Source organism: Amphiura filiformis, chromosome 13 (genome assembly GCF_039555335.1).
Source record: "Amphiura filiformis chromosome 13, Afil_fr2py, whole genome shotgun sequence".
Classification (NCBI taxonomy): Eukaryota; Metazoa; Echinodermata; class Ophiuroidea; order Amphilepidida; family Amphiuridae; genus Amphiura; species Amphiura filiformis.
In genome coordinates, this window is record NC_092640.1 from 7026620 (window position 1) to 7050243 (window position 23624).

The window sequence follows — 23624 nt, forward strand, 5'->3', positions numbered from 1 at the left end:
CTACACCCCATGTGTGGAAGAATCAGGTCATGTCTTTCACAGGGGGTGTATGAATTTCAACTGGAATAACCAAATAACAGTCAGGGGTGAAATCCAGAGAGGGTGTAAGACAGGGGTGCTGCCCCTCCCTAAATCTTTAAAATCAACCTATTTCAGCCTCTCCACCCACCCACTAATTTGATCATTTTCATAACCCGGATGTACCCCTGACAGTTTTGATAAATATTTTGATAAATAATACAAACTTTGGCTACAAGAATACAGCTGCAAGACAAACATTAAATGGCTTCAATAATAAGTACTATTTACAAACTCTAAGATTATATAATATTCAGTGGCGGCGCCAGGAATTTTTTTTCGGGGTGGGGGGGGCATTGAGGGGCAAAGTGAATTTCAGGGGGTAAATCAACCAATTTTATGCAAAATTGCAGCAAAAAGTGGAAATTTTCGTAATTTTGGGTTTTTACTGGGGGGCAACAGGGGGGACAAGAGTTCTGACTGGGGGCATTTGCCTCCCCCCCCCATGCCTGTGGCGCCGCCACTGGTAATGTTTGATGAAAATGTTTCATCTTTGAAAATTTAGATTCCATTTTTCTTCACATAATAATAACAGAGATTTCATTAAAATTTTGGTAAAATGAGAGCTCAATCTATCACAAATCCTTAATTCCTGTGAAGATGGCCCAAAGATCTGATTCTGACACAATTATAATGCATTTTCACCCTGAGTAAAGCATCGAGATGCAAAGAACCTATTTATACTGTTGTCATCCAAATTACTTTCTAAAAATGTGACCCGCTGTGACAAAACCAGGATCAAGTCGCATTTTTGACATTTCATGATTTGAATAAAAATGTAAGCACAGGACAATAATCTTTAAAATGATACCAAAATTATATAAATAGCATCCATACTTTTCAAAATATGGATAATTTTGTAAATGATATCTTAATATTTTTGCCAAATTGCTATTCTGAGTAATGGGTCAATTAGTTTCCTACCTTATACAGGATTAAATAGGGATTATCATAGTTCACCCATTATTTAGTGATTAAATAACCCTCTCTTTAATAAGTACTTTCAAGGATATGAAAGTCCATTTAGTCCCGCAGTCAAATACCATGAAATTAAGAATTCCAAAATTTGATTTCTTTTATGGGAATGTCATCTTTAAAGGCCTATAACTCAAGAACTTGTCTGGCGACTTGTTTTGGGTTTTGTTGGAGCTGGTAACAAATATCAACTTTCTCATGGTTGAAGATGGATCGTTCCATTCATAAGCAGGTAAGGTGAGTGAAATGGAACGTTCATCTTTCACCAAGTAATTTATTTGTACCATGCATACATAAACTTTGTAACTTTTCAAGAAAATAAAACAAAATATTGCAGATGCAGCAAGACATTCCAAGATGGCTGCTGGTGGAGGATAGTAAAACCTCAAATTGTCAGTGTCAGCACCAACTGGATTTTTTTTTTTGCATTTATGTAGTACTTCTTCATCATGTTCATAGTAATTCACATCTTTCCTCAATTTAAAAAGCTAATAAACAAGAAGACATTTTTGTGTGACAAAACCAAGTGAATTTTTACTCACTACAATATTTCGTCCTTCACTTCGGAGGACTTCATCAGGTATGACTGATATGGTCATCTGATCCACTTTCATCCCGGGAGATGGGTTTCCGGTGATGCTTAGACTCATTTGCAGTCTTTAAAAGCGGATCGTATACGTGGCTAAGGAAATATGTGCCCTCCTCTCTTGCTCCCCCTTCTTCTTATATCCATGGCTTCTCGAACTTCTCTCGACTTCTTGTTATATGCTCTCGCCCAAGGATCTTTGAATCATCCCAATTAATAACGTGGTTGGCCCGGGCAACATGATCAGAAATTGCTGATTTGGTCTGTTCTTTTTCTGATAACTTGCGTTCAGAGCGAGTGTACTTTTTGTTAGTGGCCTTATTAACTTCAGTTTTGTGTTCTGACATCCTGCTTCCAAACATTATTCAACAAAGCTAAAAAGCTAATACTTCACAAAATAGCATCTTCCCATTGGCTGTCCCAACTAGCAGGTTACCATGGTGATAAGTAGCTACACTAGAGCCTTGAAGTATCTTCCCATCATCCATCAGTACTTCCTTTAAATTGTAATCCAGATTGTCACTGAAATGAATCCATAAGACCTGGAGGAAATAATGAAGCAAAACAAGAAATTAAAATAAGAAACAGTTGTGTCCTGCTATGTTGAAATTCCAGGGGTCCTTGTACAAATGACTATATGGGGTATATGCCGCAAACACGGATCTCATTTTTGGCCATTTGGTATATCAATGACCCCCTTTTCTAGGCTGACCCATTTTTGGTATATGGATGGGTCATTTTTTCAAAAATTTTCCTGATTTTTTTCAACTCAATTTTGCCTAACTGTAGCCAAATTCCTCTAAATTTGCATACAATTTTGGACTTTCTGTATTGCGATGGGTCCAAATTTTTTGAATTCCTTGATATTTAGCTGTATTTGGTTTCAAAACAATCCAGAGAACACTTTCGGGCTGAGCTATTATATTTGTACACAGATTCTAGAATCTGTGATTTGTACTCCTCATTCACACAAAATTTCATTTTAAATTGTTCAACTTTTCTAGTTCGTAACATAGCACTGAGATCATACTTTGGTGCACATAGCCCACTGACTGGGTCTATTCCTAACAGTTTGGTACCCAATTTGTAATGATTTGATTAATTTGGAAAGCTTTTAAATGGAAACCACTAAACACATCCAAATCTGATTTTGCACATTTTCCCGTTTCCATTATTGTCTAATATTACTGTGCAGTCATGTTGTGGTAGTCCGAGTATCTCATTAAACAAATCGTCCAATGATGCGAAAATAATAAAGGTGAAATGTACGTAACTCCCCCTGGGTTACAAATCTGATACAATTAAGTTGAAATTGTTTAGGAGCATAGAGATGTAGACAATATCTAGAGTCAATGCTAAGCCCTCTGGGGTTTCCAATATGAGTAATTTTTCTGATGAACATGTTACAACATAGATACTTTTAGTATCTATGCTTACAATAAGACTCTACAATTGGTCAATAAAGGCTCATATAATTTAGAATCTGTATATATATCCTGTGTGTAATCATTTCTTATGCTGATACAATACTATTCTATTAAATTCAATTCCAAATTCCCCCAGGTACTGTGATTATGTGATTGTTAATGCTCTGTATGCTGGCCATAGGGATCAACATAAAAAAGTCCCAAGTTTTGAAATATTTTATTAAAATATCAAGAGTTATCTTAAGAACCACTGAACCAATACTAGGCTTGTTTGTACTCATTTTAATGCAATTGTCATGCTGATTCTAAATATGGTTATGAAAATTTACAATTCTGACATTTTTTTAATAAGGCCAAGTAAAATAAAGAACATGTTTCTCGACCGGGTTTTTGAAAAAAAGGAGGAAAAGGTTTTTTTTTTTTTTATCGCAAAATCTGTGTAAATACCCATATTTAGAGCTGTTTTAGCGTATACAATAATGCCTGGAAAAAGGAGGAGGCCTTTTATTTCTTGTTCTGAGAAATAGGCTTATATTTGCAAGGCTATAGAAAGCATTTCTACTTCCAAGACATATTTTTTGAAAAGTTATAACTGATTTTCAAAAAATAAAAAAAAATTGAAGAAACCTCAAAAAAGGAAGCGCGAGGGATCGTGAAACATCTTTATTTTTTTATTGGGCCTAATAAAAACAAAAGAATGCAGTCAATGTCCTTGTGTAGAGTGTTAATCAACATGATCAGTGACTGGATGTTTCAGGTTTGCAACTTAATTAAGACTGAATTCTTTCTTTGTCATTGCATCTTCCTGACTTCTCTCCACTTTCTTTACCTTGAGTATTCAATTGGACCTGAGTATTGTCAATATCCATCCAATCACTATTGTTAAACATCTAGTATAGGGCTGACAGTTCATCAGATGTTAAAAATTAATGTCAAGTTCTAACATCCGGGCTGACAGTTCATCAAATGTTAGAAATGTCAAGTTCTAACTTCCCCTTATTATGGTATGTTTCAGTAGATACACACATGAAAAAAGCTTATTCATTACATTTCAATTGATTCCGATTATGCATTTGCGAGTTACCGGTATGCATGAGTATATATATTGCATATTAGGCTACATAGATTACTGTGCTGTAATTGTCTTCTGTTCAACAGAATATAAATACAAATTTGATGATATTTGTGCCAAGTGAATGAATCTGCAAGAATTTATTTTTCGCACAAACATAAGTAGCCATGAAGTTTCTGATTGTATACAAATCTCAACCTTTTTACGAAAGTAGGGGAATGAGGCTGTGGATCATAAAATGCCCCTTAATGTGCGCATATATATGATACTATTAGGCAATGTCCTTTGCACTTTGCCAATTGGGTGATGTTTACAGCATAAACACATGGAAGGTTCTGCAGATTGGCTAATTGAATCACATCATCACCACATTGGCACCAAAATCACCGAACAAGCTGCATAGCATCTCGAGACCCAGCCATTACCTAAAGTTTGTTCGGTTTATATAAGGCGGAAATTATTCAGCTTTTGTTACCGCACGTGTCAATAAAGTTCCAACTCACGCTTGCGTAAATTCACATAAGTGTGCGATAGTCACACAGTATGCGATGCACACCTAGCATAAGCACTGCGTCCAACAGCTTGCACGCCATTCTATATCAATACACAGTGTAATGATCAGTCTTATTTTTTCGCCTTATATAAGCTGAACAAACTTTAGTCTTTTTACACGATAATCAGGTAGACCAATCAGGCGGTGTGACCTTGCCAGAGTATCTCTTATGTAATTTATCTACAGATAGCACTTTTGTACTCCAGAGGGCATACTATATATCTTACCTGTGCAACACCTTTAGCTCTTCCTTCATCAAAGATAAATTTATATCCGTTGTAATTAGCTCCTATCCATAAATCTCCTGTGTCTTCTTGTACCTTGATATTATCAACTAAAGATGCTACAGGGATGAGCTGTGGAAGAACGCAAATAACAAAAACATGTCAATTTAGGCTAAAACATGTTTGATTCGTGTAGCTCTAACAAAAACAAGACCTTTCATTTCTATTCACCACGTACACTGTTCTGCCATGCTGGACAGCGCCTTGAATTGGCAACCATATAATGTGACATGATCTGCTCCATGGGGCCAAATGAGGCATTATTGACAATTGAGTTACCATAATTATTACTTTTAACAAACAATAGGCTATCATATACTGAAAACACTAGGTATAGGTCTAGTATATTTGGTTCTTAAGTCCTGAAGCTTTTTGATGTGTATTTTGTTATATATTTTATTGTTTTTTTACTCCGCATATTTGCCTTCATCCCAATTTCAAATTTACTGCCTTTGGCCCCCATGGACCAGATTGTGTCACATATATAGCAACACAATGTTATATGACTGGTTGAATACCCATTCATAACCTCATTAATAAACGCGATGCGTGCGATCCAATCATATTTTATTATTTGTGAAAACGCTAACGCAAATCGAGGTCATTAATATCTCACAATTGACCGCAAAATGCGTAATTGTTCCAATGTCGCACACAATTGACTTCTGCGTGCGCCGTATTGTGCGTCCAACGAACTGCGCAGCGCTGGCTGCCGATTTGGATTATGCGCGCGCTACCATATTTGCACAGATTCTGATACGCACTTTTGTTATTGGTCGTTTTGTTTTAGCCTGATCGATTTTGAGAAAGGGAAGATGTAAAAATTGTATATTTTTACAAACTTTTGAGGAAAATTTTGTGTTATTTTGTGAAGTTAAAAGATCAAAGTGACGGTTATGAATGAGGTTAATAACTTTGCATCGGTTATATGTCGGGCATTGTGAAAAATCTAAACATTTTGCTTTGGACCTCGGAATATCCCTCGGGGCTGCGCTCCTCGGGATATTCCTCGGTTCCAAAGGTTCCAAAGGTTTTCTTTGGAACTTTCCAAAGGTTTTCTTTGGAACCGAGGTTGCCTCGGTTCCAAAAACCTCTCGAATATCCCTCAGGGCTGCGCCTCGGGATATTCCTCGGTTCCAAAGGCAAAATGTTTAGATTTTTCACAATGCCCTCCAAATAACCGATGCGCAGTTATTAACCTCTAATTAATGAATACTGCCAGTTTGAGACTCTTATCTTAAAACGTGATGACTGTGCAAGAAGTGAATGAGATACATTTGCAAATATCAAAATAAAAAACAATATGAGTCTGCTATGTGAAAAACTCTCTTAGCTTAAAGGTTCTTAACCTGATTGACAGCCTCATCCCCCATTTTTCTTTATTAAAGTTGAGATTTTGGTAACAGAAAAAAGCTCATAGCTTTCTCATTATCCCAGTGAAATTTAACGCCCTTGAACAAAAACGTAGTGATTTGTGGTAACCATATTTAAAAGTGTATACTATCCTATGGGGCATTGTAATACATGTTTTTGTTTCTCATATCAAACCCACCGGAGCAAAATAACATGTTGTTTTAATGGTAGGCCTCAATCTAAGATAGAACACAAATTATGAAAAATCAGACCATGCCTCGTTAGTTTTTGCCCCAGGTTACTGAATTGAATAGAAAACAAAAACAGCACAAGAATATAATTCCTAAGTAACATAAAGATTTAATTGGTACTCTTTGGTGCAAATCACCAATACTATGGTGTACTTTCTATATCAATAACATATTTTGAACATGATTAAAGAGTTTAACTTCAACACTACACTATTTTTCGCTCACCTGGAACGTTTTCACTAGTTCGACTAGTGTCTTCAGCAGATGGTGATGCTGTGATGTTATCTTGTCTACGATAGGGATAACCTTCACTGATGACGTCATATGATTGACAGAATGACGTCATAGGATGTTACGATGTAGCGGCGCCCCCCCTGGGCATCAGAAGGTTGTCCCAAATTGGGTCTATTTATGAAGACGCTAGTCGAACTAGTGAAAACGTTCCAGGTGAGCGAAAAATAGTGTAGTGTTGAAGTTAAACTCTTTAATCATTTTATCTACCACTACGTATGAATATCCACTCGTATATTTTAAACATGTTTCATGTAAACATAATGTTTTTTTGTAAAATTTGGACAAGCTCTCTACAAAATTGAAGACCCTAAATATTTCATCAAGATGGCATGATGATTTTTTCACAAATATTGAATAGTCAATGTGACATGCACATTCGTCACAACAAATTTAAAGGTACTCAATGTGTATTCAAATCTATAACCATAATGTTTGAGGGGAAAATTAAAAAGAAATCATCAAAAACTGCACTGTTTACTTTGAATTTCTCAATTCACTTCAGAAATGACAGCAGGAAACAAAAAATAACAGTGTCACATTAATACTGTACAGCGGAATTTTTTGTGGGGGTTTAACTTTTACGCTTTTTGCAATTTACCAGGCACCCACGAATTTTTAACCCTGCAAAAATATCTATTGCACATAGTACTTAATGTGAATATATTTGGAAACGTGAATTTAACACCCACTAAACTGTTCAGAATTGATAAAATTACGAAAAATTAACCCAGCGAAAATATCCCACTATACGGTATCCTGAAAGGTTTAACTAAAACACTCCAGCAGGTTTGATATAAGAAGAGCTTTTCTAAAACACAAGAATTGTTTTCAATGTGGTTCCTAAGGCTGAGTTCACATAGAAGTATACGGTATATCACGGTATTAGCTATATAAAATACACTCATTCGATCAGGCTGAGTTCATATAGAAGTATACTATGTGAACTCAGCCTGATCGAATGAGCGTATTTCGTATAGCGATTAGCGAGTATAGGCATGATAGGTCAGTTTACCAATTTTCTTCGTATAATCAAATGCTTGTAAGTTTACTTCTTGAGGTCACATTGCATTCAATGAGGTGTCATAATGTGCAGAATTAGATAGTGCATCTATTTAAAAAAAATGAATTTACCCACATATGGTTTAGTTTTAAAATTAGGACAGTATATGCTGCACTAAAATCGAACACGCACGATTCCCACTTATTCCCACTATACTACTATACGCAGGTATACGGCCTTTTCGAATAGTGCCCTCTTATGTGACCTGGTACTATGAAATTACCTTGCTCGATTTAAGCTATACGTGTACACCTGCAAAACGTGCACCGTATACCCGAATAGTATACTTCTATGTGATCGTAGCCTTATGTGACCCGGTACTATGAAATTGCCTTGCTCGATTTAAGCTATACGCGTGCACCTGCAAAACGTGCACCGTATACCCGAATAGTATACTTCTATGTGAACGCAGCCTAAATAGCAACTTTGTAATTAATTCCTTAATTCCTTTTACTGCTGCTTGAATTAAAAACAGAACACTATACCTTTTTGAGTTGTAGCTTTGTTTCAGTAAGTAAATGGTAAACTCTGATGTGTTGTTCAAATGTGGAAGCTACATATAAATACCTGCAAGAAATATATTAGAAAGAAATTCAATATAGCAGAAAGTATATCGCCTCTTGATATAGCATGGGTGATACCATTATTTTCTTGGCAGAACAATATATGAGACGACTGATGCATAGCAGAGGCTTCCGATTTTGTCACCCCAAAACTAAAGCGGTAAATATAATTGTAATAACCGGTAGAGTTTGTACAAGCAAGATGGATAGGAAAATGTTAGTATTTACATTGCAATAAAGTATGTTCAGGTTGAATTTAAATGGTAGAATTTTGACCTTACAAAATGTGTCACATTTAGTAGCCCATTTTGACGAACATTCGGACCCAGATTTATTGGCCAATAAATAATAGACAATGAATTGCATCCATTTACCCGGCATTACATGCCCGGGTTTAGATGGTGTCACAGTTTTATTTGAAAATGCTAACAAACAAACAAATAAACAATTGTATGCTATGATATGCATCGCCAATCTTATATTGGGCCCCTGTATTGGGCTGACTCAATTCCTTGAAAGTAAACTGCTCCAAACTGCATACAAATAAAATACTGAAGTACAAGAATGTTGTTTTGCCATTTTAAAGAAACATTTTGTATTTAAATTTGTTTATTTATTGATTGTTTTCAAACTTTTTCAGTATTTAGTCAAAATTTAATTGATTACTTCCAAGACTTGTAAAAAGCTTCAAATGTGTGCATTTAAGATGAAGCTTTTGGTCTAAGTTCCTTAGGGAATTAGTCAAGGTTGAAATTTATCCATGTAAATTATGTTCCATCTATCATCAAAGTAACAGGTGTAAGTCAGTTCTTCTGTGGAGAACTGGCCAAGCGGGGCTTCCTGTTTTACCAATATTTTCATAATCCATTAATTACTCAAATTCACCCTATGTCATTCTTGCACTGGCTCAAAGATATAACGACTGCCCAGCAAACACAAAAACGTTTTAAAAACGTTTTAAATATGTTATATTTTGGCTTTTGGTTTAGGTAAAAACGTTTTAATAACAGTAAAATGTCGGGTTATATAAAGGTCATGATAACGCTTTAAAACGTTTTGTATGAAAACACAATATGTTTTCAAAAAAGTTATTGTAAACTATTTTTGCAAACATTTATGCCAAATATTGTGTCAATACTTAAATAACATTATGTTAAAATATTTGAACCCAGCAAACACAGAAATGTTCATAAAATGTTTTTTTCAAAACCTTCTAATAACATTTAAATGTCGGGTTATATAAAGGTCATGAAAACGTTTTTAAAACGTTATTGAAAATATTTTGGGCAAACATTTTTCGCAAAATATTTTTTCAACCCCAAAATAACATTATGTTTAGAATGTTTTGTATCAAGTATTCAAGAATGTTTTTGGAATGTTATTAAAACGTTTTTATACCCTTTATATAACCCGGCATTTAAACGTTTTCTGTAAAACATTTTGTTTGCTGAGCAGTAGATTATCAAAAATGTTTATTAAGTTTATGAAAACGTTTTATACTCTTAATATACCCTTTATATAACCCGACATTTAAACGTTTTCTGACAACCTTTTGATGATGCCGAAAACGTTTTGTGTTTGCTGGGTGCTTAGTGGCATAAGTGGCTAAGTGCAAATAGCTGCCCTGTGAACATTGGCAATTTACACACATTATATTGTACTCATCTGACACATGGCAGCTATTCCAAGTAACTTCTTGTTTCATACTATAACCCTACTCAACAAGGGACATATATAGTTCCCTTACAGTTTAAACTATAAACAAATCGGAAATTAAAACAAGTGACAAATTTAATTTTGACCTCATTTCTGAATGTGATAAAGGATTATTCATTATTACAAATTGATTTGAATTCATGGCTGTTTATCCTAAATGTACCATATTCGTTCCATTAACCGCTCTGGGCGCTTAAGAAAGTCGTTTTGGTTGGGCTCCTATTTTTTACATTGTTAAATAGTCATCAATCACCATCTGATAGTATTTAGTTACTCACAGTTAATGCGCCCTAAAGAAAATGGTGTCCAGATATGTCCAGGTCGCTTACCAATGGCATCAAATGGCGAACATGAGCAAATAAAATACAATTTTGAAGTCAGAATTACATCAAACTTGGTGTTTCAATGGCATATGCAGGTGGTTATTGATAAGTGTAGCCACTCCATAGGAAGCTTAAAGAAAGTATTTTGACAGTACAGGATGGGTGAGCGGTTAATAATATCACATTTGCTTGTTATAAAGTCGCTGGGTGGGTGCTTATAGGGGCATGGGCACTTAATGGAACAAATACGGTATTTGAATTCACCGGTGCTTACACTGCAATTAAATACAAGTTGAAATTTGATTACAACTATATTCATATGACCATGAATAGTAATCTTTCACACAGACACAAATTAATTCAACCACTAGTATACTACCAACAGATGCAATTAGAATAGCAACAAATTTAGTGACAGTCGGTGTCAATTTGACTTGCTGATGCTCACAAGCAAAAGGTGTGCTACTTAATTGCTTGATAAAAATGCAGATTTCGATAAAGCTCCGAGCTTTCTCATAACCCCAGAGAAACTTTAGACCTCAAATACCCCAACAAACACAAAACGTTATCGATATTATTCATGAGAGGTTAGAAAAGGTTGTCAGAAAACATGTTAAATGTCATGTTTTATTTAGGGTATATGAAGGGTATAAAATGTTTTAATAACATTCAAACACATTTTTGAAAATTTAGTGCAAAATATTCTAACATAATGTTATATTAGTGTTGACAAAATATTAGGCAAAATATGTTTGCAATAATAATTTTTCAATAACATTTTGATGCCATTTTAAAAATGTTGTTATAGTGTGTTTTTGTACAAAAGGGTTTAAAACGTTTTCATAACCTTTATAAAACCCAACATTTAATGTAATTAAAATGTTTTTACCAAAATCAAAACCGTTTCAAACATTTTTTTTGTGTTTGCTGAGTTGTTTTATTTAGGCGGTATAACCATAAACATGAACTTGTGTCTTGTTCTATGCAGGGGTCTATTGAAAAAAGAGGAAAAGCACTGAAATGTACTCAAAATGGGCTGAAAATGAAAGAAAAAGCCAAAATTTTGCCTCAAAGAAATTTCCAAAAAAGAGGAATTCAGCTTAATAGAGGAGATTTCACACACCTGTCTATGGTCCCCTGTGATAAAATCCAAACCGCTGGGACATTTGAACTCAAGACTTGAAATAAGGCAAAAAAGAAGGTTTGTCTCTCAAACCTATGTGCATAAGTAACTGGAAGCCATTCTATCGCATAGCCCTATTTGCTGTGCTTTTTTACAGGCTTTTTGTTTTTCTTAAGTGACCACCTAGCTGCTAAGAAATTCTGCATAGCACTGGCTTTGTTTTTTCTAAAAAAAATAAAGGCATAGCACCTGAATTTTTTGCAGAAAGTTTGAGGACACAAACCCTTTCCTATTTTTTTTGGGGGGGGGGGGCTATGAATGCTTTGGTGATGGGCTTTAATGTGAGGTAGAAAATCAGACATTTATAGCCCAACATTTAAAAGTTTTTTGTAAAACATTTTGTGTTTGCTGGGAACCCACATGCAACTTCAGCATACTTTCATTGTTTAATGTCTACCTCCTTTAACTCATAATCCAATAACACCTGTACATTGCAATTTTCCCCATATAAAACTAAGTCTATTTTGATAACTTTATGGCTGAGCAGTACAAAGACGTATCTCCAGTAGCTAATGTGTGTATGATTGCTGTAATATGTGTATGCTCAATAACCAGCTCAGAATCGGTTGGCCTTATAACATCACCGATTAATACCGAAATATTTAATTATGAGAATTGTCTTGTGACATCTCGCCAGAAGCATTACAAATTATTAATTCAAGCTTTATACTTTGTTTACTTTCTTTAACACACAAAATATAGACCAAGCAGATCAATCAACTAATAGCACACTTAACATGGGTCTACTTTTCGGCGTAGTTGTAAAGACCTAACATTTCCCGCCTATTATGAGCTGATCAAACTATAATACATTAGAACTTATGCATTAGTTAATCAAAAATGCAGCACCTAAAGGAGATACATCTTTGTGCCTCTAAGCCATCAAACTCCCGGCTCATCTTACTGTTTATCTGGTGAGATGTTGATGCCATTGGCCATACCAAACCCATCTGCTACTTTAATGGCATCCTTCCCATCGTAGTACATAACACTTCCTGTTGGTAACAACAAGACGATCTCTAGGAACCGAAGAACGCCCTCATTGAAATAACCATCATTAGTGATGTAGAATGTATTCTCGCTAATAACTACTATACCATTTGGGCTGAAAGATAAAAAATAAATGCATTTTCAAATATGAGAGTGTTCTTTTATTAATTATGCATGTGTGACTAAATTGTTTTTCACAGCAAATTTCGCCCTTTCAAAAGGTAAAGTTTAGACTTATTTCCAATTCTACTCCAAAAGAAATAATGACCCAAAATATATAAGAACAAAACATTATAACCTCTTTTTACCTTTTGGCAAAATGACAAATTTTGTGTTCTTTTCAGTCAATTTTGAAAATTCAAGCCAAATGTCCCACCCCTCATTTCAAGATGGATAGATGCTACTGCCTGTATGAGAGATTAAGGTCATGTCTTCCATAGGGGTGTATGGATTTCAACTGGAATAGCCCAAAGTATAATCAGGTGATATCCATCATCATATTTCTGACAGTTGATGTCCAAATGTCATCAAACTAAAGTAAATGTCATTATATGTTTATCCCATCATAATTCTAGCAACTATCTGCACTATATATAATAAGGGGAAGCAACAGAGATAAGTACCACTACTATTTGTATTTAATATTTAGATAATGAGAACTTTAAAACCTTAGGCCTATAACAGTCATCACTTGGGGGAAAGATAATGTGATAATATTTGACATGATGATATATCCTGTCCAGAACAGGGTTTTGTTTGGGTGCAACATTGGGCTATTCAGTTGAAATCCACACTCCCCTGTGGAAGATTTTGAAATATCTAACATAGAGGAGAATGTTTTTAAAATGTAATTGGTCAGGGTCAATCATTTTGAAACTCATACTCCCCCTGTATTATGGTTTTACCTATATCTTCCACAACTGGAGTGAGTAGTTCAAATGGAAGTTACCCAATTGTCTATACAATTCAAAACCCATACTCCCTCTGTGAAAGACTTTAGCTAAATCTTCCACAGGGGTAGTGTGAATTTTAAATGGAATAGCCCATTGCAGGATTTCTTTGCAAAATGATACAGATTTCTTCAAATTATGTAGCCTACATAATACAGCAATTTTGACACACTTTTCAGATTTTTTTTTTTTTTTTGGCAGGGAGCACTTTGCCATCCTGAAACATACTACATGACTATAATATTTTCATCCTAAAGCAACCCTAATCCAAGCCCTAATTATAACCCTACAACCTAACCCTAATAATAACCCTACAACTAAACCCTAATTATTAATCTACCATCAAACCCTAATCATAACCCTACAATAACCATGTCCCAACCCCAATCCTAATCTCTTGTCATGCCCAGTTATTCTGATATCTTGTCAGACCTTTTGGTTTATTTGTGAAGTGAATATTTTTTCCAGTTGCCTTAATTTATCTGCTATTTCTCATTTTCCCTTAAATAATTGCTTATCATTTCACTTACCAATATATATTAGGATGATGAATAGATTTTTGATGTATTAATTGATGTGTTTCTTTGTTGAATTCAAATACTTCAATAGCTGAACCACCACCACTGCCATCAAAATCACGATTTACTACAAATAATAGTACTTTTCCAGTTTCTGCCAAAAAAATGAAATAAATAAAATGAGAGTTGGAAAGCTGCGAGTGCAATATTATTAAACAGACTAACAGAATGAGTACACACAAATATAGTGAAATGCCCCTCACACATTAGCACATAAGTACATGACCCAGCAAATAAAAAAATAAAACATTGTAAAAAGGTAAACCTGTAGTTTGGTCTTGCAAAGAACTTTTATTAGCTGTAGTTTTAACATTTAAATAACACTAAAGTCATGAACACATTTTAAAAACATTTTATATGAAAAACGCTACAACACTATTTTAAAAATGTTTGCTAATGTTTATGTAAAATATTTTTGGCAAACAGTTTGGAAAAATATTTTGTCAAAACTTAAATATTGTTATGTTATGTTTTGCAGCAAGTTTAAAAAATCTTTTTGAATGTTATTAAAATGTTTTATACCCTTTGTATACCTTTATTAACACATAGAAGTGTTTGCTGGGAACCCAGCAAACACAAAAACGTTTTTAAAACGTTTTAAATAAGTTATATTTTGGCTTTTGGTTGATGTAAAAACGTTTTAATGACATTAAAATGTCGGGTTATATAAAGGTCGTGAAAACGTTTTAAGACGTTTTGTATGAAAACACACTACAACAATATTTCTAAAATGTTTTCAAAAAATGTTATTGTAAACTATTTTTGCAAACATTTTTTGCCAAATATTTTGTCAACACTTAAATAACATTATGTTAAAATATTTGCCCCCCAGCAAACACAGAAATGTTCTTAAAATATTTTTTTCAAAACGTTTTAATAACATTTAAATGTCGGGGTTATATAAAGGTCATAAAAACGTATTTAAAACGTTATGGCAAATATTTTGGGCAAACATTTTTCGCAAAATATTTTTTTCAACCCAAAAATAACATTCTGTTTAGAATGTTTTGTGTCAGGTTTTCAAAAATGTTTTTGGAATGTTATTAAAACGTTTTTATACCCTTTATATAACCCGACATTTAAACGTTTTCTGTAAAACATTTTGTGTTTGCTGGGCAGTAGATTATCAAAAAATGTTTTTCAATGTTATGAAAACGTTTTATACCCTTAATATACCCTTTATATAACCCGACATTTAAACGTTATCTGACAACATTTTATAACCTTTTGCGAATGATGTCAAAAACGTTTTGTGTTTGCTGGGAACCCACATGCAAATTCAGCATACTTTCATGGTTTGATGTTGACCTCAAAGACCCCAGTGAACAGATAAAGTATGTAAATAGCAAATTTCAACAATGTTTTGCTTCCTATCTTGTTATCAGGTAAATAAATATTTATCCTAAATTGATTTGGTTTTATTTGGACATCCTGATAACAAACATGAAAAAGAAGGTAACGAAAGTTATTTAATAAACATGTTTGGAGACAGAAAATATCATACAGAACCTGCAGTGGCATAGCAGGCCTTGCCATTTGAGGCAAGCGATCACTCTCGCTCGCCACCGCTCGCCCAAACTCAATTTCTAGCGAGCGATTTTCCACTCGCCATAGACACTAAATTAACTATTATTCTACTTTTTTTTTGCTCTTTACTTTTCAAGGCATCATCGGAAAAAAATTGGGTCAACAATTCACAACTTCTGTCACCAAAAAAGATTTCAGTCGCTACATTTACAAGTTTTGTAAATGTAGCGACTGAAATATTGTTATCTATATATATGTGAAATCATGTGTGAATAAATTGAATGAATTGAATTGAATTGAAAAAGTTATGCCTCCCCATCGGATCAGAAAACCTGGCTAAGCCACTGAGAACCTTTATTGCATAGGTAACTGACTTATATTTGACCTCATTTGAAGGGAAATTGTGGGGGATTTGAAACTAAAACACTTGTGAAATGTACAGTAAAAGGTGTAAAGAGATAGGGTCTATATATCAAGAAACTAGGATCTGCACCAGGGATCTGCACTGTCAAACTAAACAAAAAACTTTGTATGTTTAAAAGCTTTTGCCATCAAGAACTTTGTAGTTTGTTGGCGGGAAACTGGATTCAAAAATGGTTGTTTTAAAATTAATATTCATTCTGATTTTACCCCAAACACCTTACCTTTATCTTCCCATACATCTAACCCTATTGGATTGAAACTCTTTGGTGATGATTCCCTACTAACTCTATTTCTCTTACACCATCGTCATGGTGACTGAAGTCAAAGGTCATTATCTTGCCAGTAACTCCTTCCTCATTGTTGAGCATTGTCCTTAATCCCTGGATTCATTGCAAAGAAAAGAAAATTTACAAAACAATATTATTAGCATAAGATATTAACAAGAATAAATTCTTAAAGCCATAATGTACGATCTTATAATATGAAATTGGTTAAATTTTTTCAAACCTGATTTTTTGGCATAGGCCTATTGACATGTCCCAACTTCCACCTAAATGGAATCAGCCAAATTTGTTGTGTTTGTAAGTCAACAGAGCAAAGTTCAACATAAAGTCATAATTTATAAAATATGGCATTATGTCCTACATGTTAAACGGCCAAAATAACCAGTAGGGTTTCTTTCACTTTAATTACCTTGTTATTTCAGCTCAAAATGGACAGAAACCCTTCTTTTTAGTGGATGTAGAATATTTGATGTAACATATCTACGTTATTTAATCTATTCCATAATGTTTAAGTTCTAACAAATGTTTGATGATGTGAAATCGATAATATTTTTCTACCCAATATTCAAACATTCGTAGAACTTACACATTACTGGAAATAGAATGGGAATAGATTAAATAACATAGATATGTTACATCAAATATTCTACATCAAATACTCAGAGTATGTAGCGGCCATAACTGACAAAAGACCACTCCCCACACTTAGACATATAAGTGCTCTAATGGTAAATGGCATTATGCAGAATGTACAGCAACTATAAACAGAAAAACTTACAGATGAAATAAAAGCAAAGCCACTTGATGTTGTTGCGATATCTTCAGATCCATTCACTTTGAAAAATAAAGGAAGAGTTCAAAATTAAAAATAGTGATTGGTATAAAAAATGGTGATACATACAAAAATTCTATTTATACAAGAGGAAACAATGACTTAACAATTCTCCCCCCAAAAGGATGACTGGTATGTATTGTAATAATATAGGCCTATTATTGGTTAAACTCATGAATAATATGCTGTAATAATTTTTGTTTCTAAATCATGCTTCTTCTGCCTTTGTCAACGGGTTTATACTGAGCACTTCGCATCACCATGCTTTTGTTCCGACATATCTTGAATCCTCTTTCCGGCAACCGAATCATTTCTGCAGCGCTGCACCTGCTTTAAAGCAATGTGATTTCGATAAAGAATGGTTCTTATTATTTGTTTATCACAAAATGTATATCACATTATGTCCTTTTAATTTTGAGCTGAACAAATGAGGTAAAGAGATAATCGCTATTTCATCCCAGCGCCTAATATAATTTTCAGCAATGTGAGTATTAGCTCGCCAATCATTATTGAGCTGAGCTTCATGCAGTGGCATATACATTAGACATATAACTAATGACAAATAACGATATACGCAGTTTATATGTCAATGATCCAAATTTCTTGAAAATTGGTATATTGATGGATCCACATTAAAATTCTCAGCAGCACACCCCTACCCAAACCAAACTTGAGTACACCCCGATCTGAGAGAATGGGCAAGTTCTATCCCTTGGTCATGCATTTCTTGTTAATTGAAATAGAAACATTATTCTATTACCCCCACGACCCATTATTCAAAATTGCGCACTATGATTTGTTGAAACGCGTCACGTGACAGACCATTAATTAGCGATAAAGTGTCAAGGGCAACGAACTTTATGTTCTTCTCGCATCACAGCGCACTGCAAAGCGCGATACAGTATATTAGCGTTGTTACGCATTCTACGCGAAGCATCATGCTTGGTTACGCGGTCTGCAATACTCGCTATCACTTACCGTACGCTTTGGCTACGCGTAGGCAAAAAATGTGATATTTTCTCTTTAAATCGCACCATTTTGTGGTAATAGAATAGAAATAAAGGGTGCAGCATTATCCTTTACACGCAAATAATGTGTCCTAGGCAGTAAAAGCGTTTAAATAATGGGTTCGGCTGCCCTCACCCATTATTTACGTTTTACTGCCTCGACACATTATTTTCGTAAAGGATAATGCATTACCCTTTATTTCTTAAATGAAATGCTTGTAGGATGTTATTTAATTGTTGCTTGTTTAACATATAAATTTCTTTTTAAGATGTGTAAAATTTGAAATAATATTTTCATGCACTGAGATCTGATATGATAATGGCATGCAATTATACCCCAATTTCACAGGCAACTACAAAACAGACAGAAAAAATACAAACAACAAAAACTTTAGCGGTAAAACATGAATAAAAGTCCTAGAAATACACCCTATTTTCATTTCACAGACAATTTTGCTCCAAAAACACCTCTAATTTGGACAATCGCAGACAATTTTGTCCACAAAAAATTCTGCGGATATTTGTTAAAAAGTACCCCTAATTGGAACCATCATGCATACATATTGTCAGTGACGACTGAACCCACCAGACCTTTTAGGGAAGTTAATAGCCGGGGTTAATAGTGCTGTCCATGCATGTACACTTACCAATACCAGGTACAAGGTGGTTAGGTCCAGGTGTGTGGTTATATATGGGTTTGTGCATTCCAAGGGCAATACTGATAAGCAAACAAAAAAAGTTAGAAAATATTGTTAGTTTGAAATATTTAAAGTTACAGCTGCAGACTAACATTGTAATTCTGATTCTAATAAATAACAGCCAATATTGGCGTAACTGGGGGAGGGGGTGGGGCAGTTTCCAACCAATGTTTGCAACCTGGAGGGGGGCTAGCCCTCCCACTTTAATCAAACCCGTAATGTACTGTGTTATCTATTATGGACCCTGAAACAGAGTGTCAAAATGATTCACCAAATGGCTTCAATTGGACCTTCATTTTGCAGAATTTTTCAACCCCAAATCCCCCTTTTCGCTTAACACTATATGCTTGAAGCAATAATTTATACAATAATACTGAAGACATGTGCATGAGTGCCTTTAATTTGGCCTTCATTTCACCAATTTTTGGCTTTTGTACACAATTGTACCAAAATGTTCCACCAAATGGCAAATGGGATCCGGCCTCGCACACCCCCTTAGCGCAACACAATTTACATTGTCTATATCTGCCACTGACTGCCCCCCCCCCACTTTCAAAATTGTTCTGCTGCCGCTGATAACAGCCTAAATGTTACAGTACAGGCCTAACAATAACGACCCAATAAAATTATATGGTAAAAACAACTGTGATCCTACATGTAGTGGGAGGGAGTCCTGGAAGTAACTAAATGGCAATTTTATCCAAGTGTTTCCACACATATTGTGGACAAAATGTTAAAAGTTGCTCAAATCAATGATTGTCCCTTTAAAGTACTAGTGTTTAAATATGTGCCATCTGCCATGAAGTCAACCCCATCAAATTCTTCTTTAGTGCAAAGTATTAATTTTGCAGACAGGTTTCAAGTTTAATTTCATGTTTCATTTGTCACCATTATATCTCTATGAATCAAAATAACCTCAATGTAGAAGCACAGTTCAATAACCTCTGTTCACCAATCATATCTCTACATTTGACCTCAGGTTGTGCATTATGAGTTTTCATACCCATTTGTATTCAAAGGTTATTCAATAATGTACTAATATCTTGGGTTAAAAAACTGTGACCCAACATATGAGCATGTTCACAATCCTAGTGATGCAGTGAATGTCAACATAATTAAGGCTATATTAAGCTACTTGCGGTTCCGCCATTATGCACTATATGCGGGAGAGCCTCGAACTGGCAGCATACATGAATGGGAATTGAACTAGTCATAACGTTCTGTGTAAGGTTACATAATTCTTCCTTTCATGTATGCTGCCAGTTCGAGGCTCTCCCCACATAGTGCATAATGGCGAACCGCAAGTAGCTAATAATATTAGTACTTTGGTATTAAGTTATCCTATGTTCACTGCATGTGAACAAAATATTGGCAAATAACTTGACTTTACAAATTTCACATTTTAATTTGCTTCTGTATTAAATGAAAATGTACACTACCACAGGGTTTGTTATTTTATCAACCTACATCAATATTAAACTTATCTGGATACATTTTGTACATTTAATGGCAGATTATAGAACTGATCAAAGGTCTTTGACTACTGACACACATTGACACTTAGTTATCAGCAGATTCAGCACACATGGCTTTTTTTGCCGCACCAATAACTGTAACAGTCTCATTGGGTTAATATTCCGGTGGAAATCCAAACATCCCTATGGAAGACATGACCTTAATCTTTCACAAAGCGAGTGTGTATTTCAACTGGATTATCTGAATGAATGATTCCATTTGAAATTCATAATGTTCTATGGACAATTTTGGACATCAGTTGAAACCTTGATTATTTTAGGCTAAGCAATTTAGGGAGCAATTTCACCACATTTTGTTTTTTTATTTTTGAAATCTGGTAAAAAAAAGATATTTTCAAGCACAAAATGATGACAACATTTCAAAACATATTTTTCTCATACATTTCGTTTACAAACAATATCCTATGAAAATCAATCTATAATTTTCCAAAACACTTTCAATTTTCATATCTAACCTACACTGGTTTGACAAAAAAATTGCGTTTTTAGTCTGTTTTTGCTTCTATACTGCCTGAATTACCTGATATGTTTAGTGGAAATAATGATATTAGTTACAGGTCACTGATTAGTAAATATGAGGTTATTCAAGCATTTATATGCCCAGTTGCACATGGCTACTCATATTTTTATCTTTACATTTGTACAATATTGCTGTGTATGGGGTACTCAAAGGATGCCTCAATTTACCTGTCAGCTGTATCTTTAATGTTAACTCAAGCTGTGTGGTAATAACTGAATCCAACATCAAACTGGATTCAACTGTGTGATACTGTCCTAAATGGATTCTTGGAGGCGCATGACAAATTAGCTAATTAAAGCTTACTTGGAGGTGCTCCAACTAAGAACACATTTCCGTGTTTGACCTAATTAGTGCGCTAGGTGCTTTCTAATCTAGTCAGTTGTCTGAAGGGGGCGCTTAATATTTTGAAAGTCAAACTGGATATTAGTGCAAAACATTGTTGTATACTATAGTAAGTTTCAAATGAATAGAAATAATAGCAATATTGGAACAAATGTTACTGCTATTGCAAGTCTCTTATTTTTATTACACTCTATTGTGATTCAAATATGTGTAAGATACATCGATTGCACAATTAAAAAACAAAGTTATATTTAAAGTTGAAACACATGTCACAAAATTAGACCCAGTCCACAAAAAAGGAGAGGAAAGACAAAAAATCTGTGCCAAGAAGATTTTTCTGTAATTGAACTAGCATATAAAATCTGTGCACATTTAAGGGGGTACTACACCCTGGTCAATTTTGTGCCTATTTTTGCATTTGTCTCAAAAATTACAGCGCATTGGTGACAAGTAAGATATGTATATTATAGGGGCAAGGACGACAACTACTGCACTGAAAATTCAGCAACTCAATGCAAGTAGTTATTGATTTATTGATCAAATATTGGTTTCCCTCATTTTTGACTGTAACTCCACAACTGTTGTCTGTGTTGAAATAAAATTTTCAGTGCAATAGTTGTAGTCCTTGCCCCTATAATATACATATCTTACTTGTCACCAATGCGCTTTAATTTTTGAGAAAAATGCAAAAATAGGCACAAAATTGACTAGGGGTGTAGTACCCCCTTAAATACTTAAAGGGACACATAAACAAGTTCAAAATGTGCGCTAATTACAGAAGGGATCTAATTAGGTCAAATCGGTATTTCATATTTGGTCATTACAGGCTGCATGTACCAGAATAATGCGTGTGTGCATATTAATTAAATATCTACAGGAAGATCCCATAAGGATTAATTTGATTGGATTTGATGAATCACAAGTCACAGCAAGTGAAAATAGAAAAGCAAATGCTGTAGGCCTAAATGATTTAATGTGACCCTAGATATTAATGCGACTTTTATATTAATTATAGTGAAACATTTAAGCTTTTAAATATTCAATTCATAGTTCAACTGTCATAATGGAAGAGGGGCAAAGGAAAATTAATGTTGTCCCCTACAAAACATTGAGAAATACCATGCTGAAAAAAGAAAAAAAAAACACTACAAACACAAAACATAGCAAGCAAACTTACCAAACCAACTTTTAAATTCAAGTTCCATTTTAAAAACACAATGAATGGATAACAATTTTGTTTTGTTTACCCATATATAATATGTGACCATTAACAATTGTATTACATGCATTTGAGACTGTGAGCAAGTCAGATTGCTTTAAATCAGTTGAAAAAATACAGCTTTGTTATTTTTGAAGAAAAGATTACAAATAATAAAAACAAAATGTTATCTACTGTAGACCTATTTCTAAAGATGCTTGAAATCCTCAAAGCCAAGTACTCTTCAAGAAAGATGCACTACATTTATGTATTTAACAAGCATATTAAATATAGAGCTGTATATTTGGTAGATAGGCTCATCCTAAACCCACAGAGCAGAGGAGAAAATGCAAATCATCTTAAACTCTGTCTCAAGACAAGATCATACTTACATAAATTTTGTTAATCGGTGGGTAAGTGCAGCTAAAACAAGAGCTGCAATGACTTTCCTAATAGTCTCCATTTTGCTATAACAGCCGGATCTCTCTCTCTCACACTCTCTGTGCTGTGAAATTCGTGCTCACTCAGTGCATATGATGACTCAGCTTCTGCAAATAATTGACACTGTGCAGATGCCTGGTTGCAGATGAAGATGATGAAGGTCGCCGATTCCCGGTCATGTAATGACCTCTAAATGACGCAAATCACCCCTTGAATACCGCGAAATTCAAGAAATACATTCTTGATAAGTCAAGCTGACTAACAGTTATGTTGCATATGATTTATGAAGCTCATTTTCATGAATATAATGTTTTAAAGTGATTTATTACCGCGCTGATCAAAGGTGAACTCATGAACTGTCATTCGCTTTGTTTTGATGGTTATTTGCAGCTCGTGGGCCAGATGATTAGAATTTTTTTGTGGGTAAAAATTACAATTAAAACTAGTAAAAGTAGCAGCATTGAATGGCTATTTATGAATGAAATTAAATATCATACACAACTATCTGTGATGAGCAGTCTTCATTGCCAAAATAATACCATTCAAATGAATTTAACTTCTTTAGAATATCTGATGATTCG

At 34.4% G+C, this 23624-nt stretch overlaps 1 protein-coding gene across 2 annotated transcripts; it reads right to left on the reverse strand.

Moving 5' to 3' along the window:
• Positions 1-444: 444 nt before the first annotated feature.
• On the reverse strand, positions 445-23399 carry LOC140167934 (serum paraoxonase/arylesterase 2-like). Of its 2 annotated transcripts, XM_072191228.1 has the most exons (9): positions 22995-23399; positions 18957-19027; positions 17249-17304; positions 16408-16566; positions 14189-14330; positions 12623-12823; positions 8419-8500; positions 4919-5047; positions 445-2181 (listed from the first exon to the last, which is right to left on the reverse strand). In XM_072191228.1, the coding sequence occupies exons 6-9, from the start codon at positions 12703-12705 to the stop codon at positions 2014-2016; spliced, it is 462 nt and encodes a 153-aa protein (XP_072047329.1). In that variant the 5' UTR covers positions 12706-12823; positions 14189-14330; positions 16408-16566; positions 17249-17304; positions 18957-19027; positions 22995-23399; the 3' UTR covers positions 445-2013. The 2 variants fall into 2 exon arrangements, with proteins under 2 accessions (XP_072047329.1, XP_072047330.1); XM_072191229.1 differs by lacking the exon at positions 18957-19027.
• Positions 23400-23624: the final 225 nt, after the last annotated feature.

Excerpts from the sequence above, each read along its gene's own strand:
- LOC140167934 (XM_072191229.1), bottom strand. The coding sequence starts at position 12,705 with ATGTACTACGATGGGAAGGATGCCATTAAAGTAGCAGATGGGTTTGGT. Across the intron at positions 8,501-12,622 it reads AACATCTCACCAGATAAACA|GTATTTATATGTAGCTTCCA; the intron begins GTAAGATGAGCC and ends TATTTCTTGCAG. Across the intron at positions 5,048-8,418 it reads CAAAGCTACAACTCAAAAAG|CTCATCCCTGTAGCATCTTT; the intron begins GTATAGTGTTCT and ends GTTCTTCCACAG.